The 13,038-nt window shown below is 38.6% G+C and overlaps 1 protein-coding gene across 18 annotated transcripts in view; it reads left to right on the forward strand.

Moving 5' to 3' along the window:
* kcnma1a (potassium large conductance calcium-activated channel, subfamily M, alpha member 1a) overlaps positions 1–13,038 on the forward strand; it is a 679,240-nt gene that overhangs the window by 553,735 nt on the left and 112,467 nt on the right. For all 18 annotated transcript variants that reach the window (XM_039773065.1, XM_039773162.1, XM_039773191.1 and 15 more), the window contains one exon: positions 12,806–12,882. In XM_039773065.1, the coding sequence (XP_039628999.1) occupies positions 12,806–12,882 (77 nt within the window). The remainder of the gene's footprint in view (positions 1–12,805; positions 12,883–13,038) is intronic.

A 13,038-nucleotide genomic window follows, 5' to 3' on the forward strand; every position in this document is an offset into this window, starting at 1 on the left:
GGGAAGTGGCAGTAAAAAAGCCATTCCTTAAAAGACAAAATAGGGCCTAAAAATATTGGTAGTGGACTACTGCAGACTGTGGTCTTCACAGTAGAAACTGAGATTTGCTTGTTTTGACCACTTTTAAGCTGCGCTTGAAGATGTTGTGCTGTGAGGATCCTGCCACATAAGCTGCTGACCCTCAGAAACTTGTCTTCTGATTGGGTGATGACTTTGGGTCTGCCCAATCTCTTCCTGTCAGAGTTTCTTCCAGTTTTCAATTGCCTTTGGATTGTGTAGGACACTGTACTCACTGAAACTTTGATTTGTTGTATAAATTTCTCTAAATGAAAGGCCTACACTTCTCAGGGTAATAATGCTGTTTCATTTAATTTGTTAATTGCTGTTTTCGTACCATTATCGCTGTAATATTGTCCAAGTAGTATTTCAGAGAGTGTAAGTTTTTACCTGACTTAAGACAGAGAGAGGGTTTTTAAGTAATCAACAGAAGCTGGGAAACCTGTGCAAATTGTTTGTTTCAACTTGCAAGGCTTAATTTACTTTAATTTCTGCAGAAAATCTGTAGGTTGTAACCAATTAGTAGTTACCCGAAGAAGGTCAACTTGTAATATTTTGATATTTACATTTTTTTTCAGTTTTTGCTATCCTAAACTTTAAATGTAAACCTGTGAGAGTTTACTGCTTGCCATTTCATTATTTTAGGTCATTCATTGCAGTTCAGCAGATTAAATCTGAAGAAAAACTGGGGTGTTCTAAAAGATTTGTCCGGTAGTGTACTTTGTATTATAGGAACTTCATAGCAACTCTAATATACTGTAGAATCTAGAGTTGTGAATTATCCATTCATAAATGTGCACATTACTAAAGCAATGGTGCTCAACACTGGTCTTGTAGAGATTCTGTGGCTATTAGTTTTCTTTCTAACAAAATTCATAATTACAAACCAACTCATGGTTTTGGAATGAACAGTTTAATTTGATAATCTTCTTCTTTTTGCCAGCTACGTTTCTGCTGTATCTATACTAATAAAAGGCAAAGCTCTCACTGACTTACTCACTCACTCACTCACTCATTCACTGACTCATCACTAATTCTCCAACTTCCCGTGTAGGTAGAAGGCTGAAATTTGGCAGCCTTATTCCTTACAGCTTACTTACAAAAGTTAAGCAGGTTTCATTCTGAAACTCTACACGTAACGGTCATAACGGTCGACAACGTCCGCCATGTTGAACTTTCTTATTTATGGCCCCATCTTCACGAAATTTGATAGGTGGCTTCCCGGCGCTAACTGAAACCGATGCATGTACTTATTTTGGTGGTATGATGCCACTGTCGGCCGCCAACGTCACTAATTCTCCAACTTCCCGTGTAGGTAGAAGGCTGAAATTTGGCAGGCTCATTCCTTACAGCTTACTTACAAAAGTTAAGCAGGTTTCATTTCGAAATTCTACGCGTAATGGTCTTAACGGTCGACAACGTCTGCCATGTTGAACTTTCTTATTTATGGCCCCATCTTCACGAAATTTGGTAGGCGGCTTCCCTGCGCTAACCGAAACCGATGTACGTACTTATTTTGGTGGTATGACACCACTGTTGGCCGTCATATTGAACTTTCCAATGGTCTTTGTTACTTATGGGCCCATCTTCAAGAAATTTGGTATGCAGGTTCCCAACGCTAACTGAATCCTACTTAAGTACATATATACATCCATAGCCTGCAGCTCGGTCACCGTGTGAAGCACCGTTGGGTCCCCCATCCCTATGCCTCCCACGTTGTTGTCTGCCTGCTTATATAAGGCTGTCCGTTGCTCCGGTCTCTTCATTCTCTTCCTTGCTTCACCACGGGATTCACGTCTCCCTTCTGATAACTACAGCCTTTTTATTTAATCCATGGCTTCTCCGCTGTTTTATTGTTCGTTTATTACGATTATAGTTATTGTGTAGGTATTTTAGACTTACTTTACATTGTTCAGGTACGCATTTCCTTTATCGTTCCAACCGTACCCCCATTAACATGTCTATCGAGGTGATCACCATCGATCAAAGGACTGTCACTTACCAAGTGGTTTCCATGCCCGGAGATGGCACCTACCTTTTCCATTCTCTTTCTTACATATTGCACGGCCATATCAGGCTCACTCTTGATGTCAGGAGGAACATTGTGTCTTATGTATTGAATGACTGGGACAGGTTCAAGGTGTGGACTGATGACGGTACAGGAGATAATTATACTACACAGGAGCACTATAAGAGTGAAATGCTTAAGCCCTTCACCTATGGTTCTGTATGTGAGTGGATGGCTGCCGCTGAATTGTTTGGTTATCGCTTTCAAGTGTACCGAAATAGCCAAATATTTTACACATTTCGACAACCGCCAATGCCTCTTAAACATCTTAGATTCACAGGTGACGATTTCAGTAGTGGACACTTTGATGTTTATGAATGTTTAAACTCTCAAAAGCTGGATGCGAAGTTATAGATGAAACCGGTTGTATGCTTACAACGCTTGACAGATGCCGAATGTCACTTCAACACAAGTCCTGCAAATACTGTCGTAATTGAAACAAACCATGAAACTCAAACCGATTATGACAGCAGCAATCCAAGCTGTGAGATTTGAAACAAGATTACTGTTCACATGGCCAACTGTACGTTACATGCTCAAGAGTAAGCTCAGCACACAGCTTGGTCATATTACAACCGGAGGGCCGAACTCAAAATGTGGTATACAAAGAGATCCTTAACAAATAATTATTGGTATATTTTCTCTGTTTAAAAAGGTTTACTTTTCTTCTTAATAAAAATTTTAAGGCAGTACTTCGCCGCTGCAAAGCGTGGGTATTTTGCCAGTCATAAATATCATCCAGCCTGTATTTTAAATTTGCTTGGAAATAAGTAAAACGCAGTGGAGATTAGAACTCTTAAATACTATATTTATTAAAAGTATTGAATTAAAAGCACATAAAAATTAAATTTGTTTGATTAGCTATTGTCTCCTTTGCAATTCATCAATAATTGTGTTTTGAGTAAATACATTTTTGACAAATGGGTCAAAAGTCTGTTTGTTGCCAAATGTGCAGGTCAGTCTTCGAGTTCCACATCAGTATAAGAGAAGGAGGCACTTGCCCTATGCATGCATAATTAGCCACGTGGAGCCTGGTGCCATCCCCACCAAACACAGGAGACTCTATAAAGTAATAATAAAAACGAAAGACTTATTACTATTTACAATTTTTCTGATAGAAGAAAAAGTGCAATGCATTTGCACAGCAGTCTACAGCATAAATACAAAGGCTTCAATCATGACACGCCACTTTAAATTTTCTGCCTTTAAAACGCATAAAATTGACTTTTGACTATGGTTTCCGTATTTTCACTTTGTTCAGTGAAATACTGTATATGATTGTGCATCTGTGACTGCGCTCTTTCCTCTACTCACAGAGGCACAGTGGTGCAGTGGTTGGCACTGCTGCCACACAGCTCAGGTTACTTCTTTGGCCACAATCATCTGTCCAGTATAGTTGGCAGACATCTCCCTAGCCCACATGGACAATTTAAAGATGATTGCACCATTACAATCCAGTCAAATTTAGTTAAGTTAGTCCTTCTCCTTTGACTTCAATGCATTTTGCTTAGTTCTGTGATATTCTCAAACGCTTCAGTGATTTCTCCGAACTTGCAGTGAAGCAAACACCGTGGAGTTCGCTCATCACTACAAGCAAGTATATTATAATTGAATGAGAAAATGTATTAAGAGAATCATGTGCAGATAACAAGACTGACAATAAATTAAGAAATAAATGGAAATAAAAGCTGCTGCAGTCCAGGATTAGGGTTCTGTATCCTAACATAAATAGGCAATACACTTTCATCTTCCTATTAATTAATCATTCCTGCCAGCTCTTTATTAACTAAACTTTGATGTGTAAAACTTTCCATATATATAATTTGTGGAGGGTAAAACTGCAATATTGGGTGGCTGGCATTACGAATTGGTAAACCATAGTTACTATATTACATAATATCTTTTGTGTTCTATACATTTTTGTTATGGCCTTGTTGTTCATCTGTAAATATTTTTTTTGAGGATTTTGATTATACATGTTTTTCAGAATATTTTTTTTTAGTTTAAAGAAGATATTAATTTTATTTGCTAGTGTAAGTGCAAGTACTGTATATGAGACGAAAAGGGACAGTTAGAAATCCTGAGCTAGTCTGGTCCTGTGCTGTAATCCAGCCAGGCTGCTTTTGAGCTCCCATTTCTGGCCCAGCAGCTGGTTTGTTACCTACTACAATAAATTATTCCTTGCTCACCTTCTTTTTTGAACTTTTGTGGAATTTATTTCAAGCATGTAGCACTCCATACAATCAATTTCATATTTAACAAAATTAAATTCAATTCAACCCCCACCCATGAGAAAGAGAGGAAGGCCAACAACTTTTGAGAGTAGCATAGAGAGAAGTTAATCTTTCTCCCCAATATAAGTGCTTATTCTAAAATATTATGGATGAGATCTTGCCAGGTTTTAAAAAAAAATTGAACAGATCCTCTAAGAGAAAATTAGATTTTTTCTAATTTTAAATAGTACTAGACTGACCCACCTTTTAAGGCGACCGACTTTTAAGTTGACCACTTCTTAAGGCAATTCAATATGTAGATCAATTTGATATTTTATACAAACTCATTAATTTGGTTATATTGCATTTGGGCGATATTACTTTAATACTCATAGTTTCTGTTATTTTTGTGATGAAATTTAAACTTTTTTTCTATATTGAGGTCGCACTTTTGAACCCCCCTGATATTTACTACGCGGTGAGGCATTTGTACTCCATCAACATTAATTATTTCCAGAGACATAATTTTGTGTATTTTTCTAGCGCATCGCGCACAAAAGCAAGGGAACAATGGGAGCACCAGAACTCTGCTCTCATCATGTCGCCGCACGCAAGCTGCAAGTAGTAAGTCTGTGATAAGCGGAATACCGCTACACTTTTCACTCACGGGACGGTAGGACAATCCTGACCTCTTTAATATAGTAAGAAAGAAGAAGAAGATATTGCACAGTCTGGAGTAGAAAATCATCTTTTACCTGGAAAAACGAAACTACAAATCCCATCGTGCATTGCAAAATGGACGGGGCGTGTGTGAAACTCCTCGCCTGTGTAGCACTCATGGGATGGAAGGACAATCCCGACCACTTTTCTATAGAAGGATATAACATCAGTTACCCACTGACTTAACAGTGGGGGATTATGATAAGTCTATGTGGTAATAGTGAAGTAAAGGCAATTGCAGTTTGTTTGTCCTCCTCCACTTTAAATCAGTCTGGGAGTACACAAATATAGCTGTTAATGGTTTAGGAGGGATTGTGACACCAAGGCTGTCTGATAGGCATTTAAACATTTTTGTCCAGAATTATGTTAATTTGTTACACACCCAAAACATGTGGCCTTGTGAAGGTGAAGCTTGATTGCACTGTTCACAGGTTGGATCTTGCCCTGGAAACATTTTGGACAACTTTAAATGAGATAGATCTGCTTGATAAAAATTTTAAGTTGAATAATTGAATGCTTTGCACATATGGAGCTAGAGTGAATTCTGTGCATGGCTGCCTTCCAGTCCCTTTCTGAAATATTGAGTAAGAGTTCCTTTTCCCACTATACTTTGGGATCTTTATAAAGGAAGGGACTTTAAAAAGGTTTTATATATTATAGAAATTCTGTCTGAGTCTTCAAAACTGATCAATATCTCTTCTGAAATAGAAATAGGTCGGAGGTGAGGTAAATTGGGCAGATTTTGTTTAGCAGAGTTTCTAATTTAGAGACAGTGGAAAAATTGTTTTTATGGGAAACTAAATTTAAAGTGTAATTTTTCATAGAATGCAAAGACATTATTTATATACAAATCTATAAATGATTTAATCCTGTGTTTTCCAGACATTAAAAAGTTACAGAGGGTGAAAAAATGTGCTTATCATGTAGAGGTGCCACAGATAAAATATTCTCTAACTTGAAATGCTTCCTACATTGGGTCTGTATTCTGAGTGAATGAAGGACAATTGAGTTATTAGTATATCGATGATACTTTGTATTTACTGGTGTACAAAGCAAGGAATATATATAAGTACTGCAGGAGTACTCACTGATTTAAGAAGGTTTATTGAAACTGAAAATGGCCTTAACCTTCCGTGCTGTCAATGACCCCTCACGAGCCAGCAATACCAACACCAATTGGACTTGCTACTTCACTCGCAGAGCACAGAGAAGACCGAAACGACCTGTCAGAGCTGAAAGTAACAAACGCCGCAATGGCCACCACTCTCGGGGGGAACATAAAGGAGCTCAAGAATAATATAAGGAAGGATATACATGATATAAGGAAATAAATAAAAGACATACACAAGACAAATGAGAAGCTGCTCCAGGATATTAAAGACCAGGAGAAATGTTTATATAATCGCTTTGACTTTAAAGGTATCCTAGAAAAAATCATGAAAAAAATACAGGAAAATGTGTCTATGTTTGAGAATACATTTAGAGCACTTGGTGCTCAGTTTGAAGACATTAAGCAAACTTTCACAACTCATATTGAAATACTGGAATAACTGGCATCTACCGCTGAGGGAAAAGCAATGCTTGTCTCTGAATGCAAACTGTTTGGAGACAGACTAGCTGCACTGGAAGGTGGATACAGAAGGAATAATATCAGAATTGAAGGTCTTCCTGAAAACCATGAAAGTCCAAACACAGTGAAATTCATTGCTGAACTTTTTTCTAAAATAAATGGAAAGGACTTCACATCAGACACCGAGGTAACAGCAGTTTACCGCATACATGGATCGAATCCCTCAAAACCTAGGAGCCTCATAGTGCGTTTTGAAAAGTTACAATTTAAATTAAATATAATGTTACTTCTCGGATAGAAACAAGAGATTATATTTGAAAATAACCACATTCATATTTTCCCTGATTTCTCACCTTCAACAGCTGCTAAACGTGTCGCATTTTACAGCATTAAACAGTGCTTATGGAAAGCGGAGATCAGATACAGTCTTTTATCCTGCCAAACTGAAAGTGGACATTCAGGGCAAGTTCTACATTTTTACTTCTCTGGAAAAAGCATTTAAAGAGCTAAGAAAACTGACCCTGACACTTTTTTTAAATATGATCGTGAATCACACAGTGTCTTGGCAAGGCAAAGAATATCTTACCTACTGTTTAATCTGCTCACAGTGAGATTGGTGCCATAATTATACCTCTTTTTTTCCTCCAAAGGGGACAGTTTAACATCATACCTTTGGTTTATTGTATTAGGACTTATTATCACACGTTATCTGCTTATCCATGGCTACTGTTTAACTTCATTCCCTGGGTTTAGTCTTTCAGGACTGTTTAAGATTATTTTATGATTTTAGTACTTGGACTGTATTGTGAATATCTCTGTTTTAATCCTTATACACTGCTGCCTGGGGGGTTTGTTTTGTTTTGGACGTGCTCTGTCTCTACGTATGTCAGAGCACTGGGACTTTTTGAAGTGTCATCTAGCCTAACATGGGGAGGCAAAAATATTAAGGGTGGTGGTGTGGAGAAAGAGAGCAAGCTATTTCTAATCCATCCTTTCAACCCTTATAATTGTAAATGCCAATGTAACAATAGGCTTCATGGCAGTAACTCCTGGAAAAATTGGAAATTAAGTTCAAACTGTCTTATGTAATAATGTATCTTAAAATGTCAACAAAAGTTCAGAAGCAATGTCTCAATGACCATACAATTAACTTTGTGAGCTGAAATGTTAAAGGTATCAATCAACAATTAAAGAAAATGAAATATTCTCTCGCCTAACAAGTCTAAACGCTAAAATAGTATTTTTACTGGAAACCCATTATTAAGCAAGGATTAGTTTCGATTGCACAGAGATTGGACTCGCCAAATATTCCATTCCAGCTATTCAAAGAAAACTAGATGTGTGGGAATTCTTATATAGGGTGTCCCAAAATTCACACAAGAAGTAATTTTGAAAGAGAACACAGATTTTTAATTAAATATTGTAAATGTTTAATTGATTCACAAAGTATACAGTATAGGGTTATGTATGGAATAGCATATCGGGTAATATGGCCTCCACGGCTTTGCTGGCACATACACACTCTTTTGTCGAAATTTTCCATGACCGTTTTGCATAAATGTGGCTGAATTTCATTGATACAGCGCTCAATTTCCTCCTTCAAGGCGTGGGTGGTTGTGGGCTTGATGGCATAAAACTTAGACTTCAAAAAACCCCAAAGAAAAAAGTCCAACGGCGTTAAATCGCATGATCTGGACGGCCAATTCTGATCACCAAAACGGGAAATTACACGATCAGGAAAGGACTCATGCAGTAATTGAATTGTTTCTCGGCTGTATGGCATGTGGCACCATCTTGTTGACACCACATGTCGTCCACATCCATATCTTGCAATTTAGGCACATAAAGCTGGATTATCATGTCGCGATAGCGAGCACCATTAACTGTTATTGCCTGACCAGCCGCATTTTCGAAGAAGAATGGTCCGATGATGCCTCCAGCCCAAAATCCGCACCAAACAGTGAAACGTTGTGGATGCATTTGTTTCTCAACAATCACTCGTGGATTTTCTGAACCCCAAATGCGACAATTTTGACGATTAATGAAGCCATCAAGATGAAAATATTGCTCAACAATGAAAACGCATTGTTCTGTCGTGTAGCGCTCCATTTTTAATAACCCTGAACTGTGAGCTGTCATGCTGTCTTTTTTTTCGTTGGCAACACTTTACCACACAAATGGCGCCAAATTCAAATCTTGCGTGAATTTTGGGACACCCGCTACATAGAACCATTTAATTTGTAGTATAAGATGTACAAAGTAGTATCTGATCCTGAAGGGCGGTATGTGATGGTGATGGGTAATTTATTTATTTGTAAAGTGATTTTGATAAATATCTATGCACCCAATGTGGATTATAGACACTGTCAGAGATGGCTTAGGAGGCCATCTATTCTTGATCCTGTCGTGCTCATTTAAGACTACACCTTACTCATCTTCCACCTGCTTTATCTGACTTAAACCCTCCATCCCATGTTCCTAGTTTTCATTATTCTGAAAATCATTCTCTCTCCCTCTTTTATCTCCAGTTTTTCATACACCTTCTTCAAAGCTTATGCCTTGGCTGTTGCCACTGCATGCTTTGCCTCTTCATCTGCCTATACATTTCTACATCTTCCTCCCTCACTGATTGAACCATTTCTTCTTCCTCCTTGTTAGTCTTTATCACATCCTGCACCTCTCTGCTTCACCATCATGTCTGTCTATCCCCAGGTGGGCTTCTTACGGTTATCTTTCCCAACATCTCTTCACCTACTCTTAATATAACTTTGCTATTCTTCTTCCAACATTCCTCCACACAATTAAATGACAGCACTTTTTAAAACATTTTCCTTAAACTCAGTCTTAAGCATTTTCTCTTTTTCTGCTTCTTCTGGACTAACTTCTATAGCCAGGCCCAACCTTTGCCCGGATAGCCCTTTCTCAGTTCCCACAGGGGTCAGACCAGGCCCCCTGTGTGTCGCCTACAGGGCATGCCCAAGCATTTTCCGAAGCTGATTGGATTGATTCCATCATTAAGGTTTTGGATAAAGTTTCACATCCAGATGCCGTTCTTGACAAACCTGCTCTATTTATCTGGGCTTGGGACCAGTACCAAGTTGGGCTGCTATGCCACCCTGGTGGCTTGATTGCTAGGTTGCCTAGTCTCATAATAAAAGATTTCCTGGTATGTTAGATTCAAACAAGTCTTTTAAGTGTCATGAATATCAAGTATAAGGCTTATAAGGCCTAATCTCGTCCTTTCTGTGAAGTCTAATAGTGGTTTCTCATCATTGTCTTTGGAGTTGTAGTTTTCCACAATAAAATTCAATGTTGTTTGTGCCTGCTGGACATTTTACTGATGCAACCTCCATAAGCCACAATGTTGAATGTGTAAGAGAGGTCAGTTACAGCAGTGATCCACCGTTGGTATAGAATAGCATTAGCCAGTACATTATGTCTGGCCTCAATTTTCCCCGAGGTGCTTTCTCATGTTAATTTGTTACAGATTTGTAAATACCCTATGTCTTTCTTGCAAAAATGTCAAAGCTTTCACAACATAATTTATATTTGCAAGTTCATAGTACAGCAAAAACATTTGATTACTAGGACAGTGGGAAGCCACCAGAAGATAATGAGGTCCTTTAAGACTATTTAGAGGTAACAAGGCAGGAATTATATGTAAATTACTGTATGGTATAGAGTGTGTTTTAATGCACGTTAATAATTTGGTTATTCACAGAAATCAGGTTTCCTAAATGTCATGTATACAGTTATTACTGTTAGAAAAACTGAGATATTGGTCTCAGAGAAACTGGGATAACACATGCAGATATCTTTATGAGTAACCTGGTTATGTGACAATGTAAACCCTTGACCTGGTTGCAGTTAAAGATTTCGTAGTGTGCAAATGCCTCTTGCACTCTGTTAACCTGTACATCTTTGCTTCACACACACATCCACACACACATTTAAGATACCACGTTTTGCCTTAATCAGGTTACTTACTTTATCCCAGTTTTGTATACGCATGTAATTACACTTATTGGTTTTTCTTACAAACTATTATAAAGTTTCAGAAACTTCTTTGTTGATAAAAAAATAATAGGAACATGTCAGAAATATACATTGCCTCATACGATTGAAACAGTAATTGTAAACAAACTAGAGTGAAACTAATATAGATATACTGTACAAAAAATATCCCTCCACCTGCACTCATACAACCCATCCCTCCCTATGCCCCTCACCACCCCTCACCCCCAAAGCAAAACCCACTCATTTCAAGCCCTGAAAGAAACACAGGAAACGATGAAAGTTACATGTCAGATAACAGGGAAAGAAAAATACACTACCCCAAAGACCCCCTTCAGGGTTAGGGTGAGAGATTCAATATCTACCACTGGCTTGGGCTCAGACCAACTATACCACTTCTAGCCACTTAGTAATATCGGGTCTGGGTGATCAGTTATTTTTTGCTTCGAAGACCTCATGCTCAGACCCAAAAAGGAAGTCTTCCAAAGTATAAAGGATAGTGTGCCAGGAATTTCCATCAAGAGATTTAACTTTGCAGTTGTGCCTTTGGAAAATAATCTTTTCTGGGATATATTAAGAGGTTTAGAAGAAAGGTGTGGAACGAGCCCCAGACACAGACAGGCGGACAACGTTTTCTCACCCAACACACACATTTATTACTAATAATATTTACAATATAAGGATGCACAACCCAGTGCTTCCAGCACCAATCCCCCAAAGTCCAGGCCTCTCTCTCTAGTGCCTTTCTTCAGGCTCCCTCCACTCCTCTCTTGTTCGACTCCCGTCCACTTCCACCCGACTCAAGTCATCGAATGAAGGGAGGTGGCCCCTTTTATACAAGCCCGGATGGGCTCCAGGTGCTTCACCAACACTCCTCTGCGGACACTCCCCTGTGTGGCGGAAGTGCCGCCTGTGCACCCGGAAGCCCTCTGGGTGTCCCCAGTTTTCTTCTCGCCAGCACTTCCTGGTGTGGCGGAAGTGCTGAGGTCCAGGGCTCTCCAGGCACCGGGGCGCCCCCTGACGGTGACCACGGGCCCCTACTGGGTTGAGCTTCCAAGCTCTGCACTTGTGGTCCCCAGCGCAAACAGGGCGGTCGTCCCCTTGTGGTCTGGAGGAGGCGCAAGCCCTCCTCCGGTCCTCCTGGGCGTCCCAGCTGGGTACCACCCCCAGCTGTGTGCCACAAAGGTTTAAAAGTAGGAATATATGAAGCAAAATGCAATATGGATAGATAATAGAGATTTTAAAAGGCTTAAAATTGCAGAACAGAATATAGATATGACAGACATTCCCAAAAAATAGGTAAAAGAAACTGCATGGGGTTTTGACCTGGCAGAAATGGCAACAGGGATAAGTTTACAACTCCCTGTCATAGCATTTACCAGGAGAGACAAATGAGCAGTGTGGAAATTTAAGATATTTAATTAGATGGTCAGGATTTTTGGAAGATAGAACAATATTCTTGTCTACTACATTTCATGAAATGTACAGTAGGTGTAAAGGGAAGATGTCATTTCCGGACTGAGCACATTAGTAAAGACTGATAGAAAGCCATTCATAACAGCACATTTAGAACAAAGAAAGATATGCTCTTGAAGTAGGAGGGCCTGATGTAAATCTGACTGCTGTTGACTGATACATAGGTTATTGTAATACTGCAGTTTCCCTTTGGGATATGCAGTATCTACCTCTCTTAGGTTTTGTCATACTGTGCCAGACGCATTTCTTCATATTTGGGTATTCATGTAGACTGAATATAATGTTTATGTGTGTTTAGAATACTGTACTCCAGCACAACAACTGAAATATCAATTTATCTTGTTGATCTAGCATTAGCATCACAAGGCTGCAGTTTTACAAATATTTTAGGAGTGGTAATGTTGATCAGCAGTTTAAAGAATGAATATTAAATCCATATTTACTGTTAGGAGACTATGTCTTATGCTTTAAAATTGACACTTTTAGTATACTTTAGTAAACATGTTAAACAATCTTTAATTTCTTAGTACTGCATCTTATTTCTACAATAATGCTGTGTGACTGTGTTGTGCATCCACATTTGGTATAAATGTGAAATTCATTTTTTATTTTTGTGTTTATTTTGTTGTATAATTATTAAATAAAATTACTCTCTGCACCCCTCCCCATCCCCATTTCTTTCTTAAGGGCATTTTTCTACTGTAAAGCTTGCCATGATGACATCACAGATCCCAAAAGGATCAAAAAGTGTGGCTGCAAACGGCGTAAGTATCAGTGTTTGATATTTATCTCATTTACAGAGCAATTTATCTCTGTCTCTTCAAAATGTTAAGTTCTTACTTCTGTATTTAACATTTTTTACTGTTTTCTAAGCAAGAATGCAAAAATGATACTAGTGTAATGTGCTTGTTATAAGATAT

The sequence above is a fragment of the Polypterus senegalus genome, chromosome 1, assembly GCF_016835505.1.
Source record: "Polypterus senegalus isolate Bchr_013 chromosome 1, ASM1683550v1, whole genome shotgun sequence".
In the NCBI taxonomy this organism is placed as follows: domain Eukaryota; kingdom Metazoa; phylum Chordata; class Cladistia; order Polypteriformes; family Polypteridae; genus Polypterus; species Polypterus senegalus.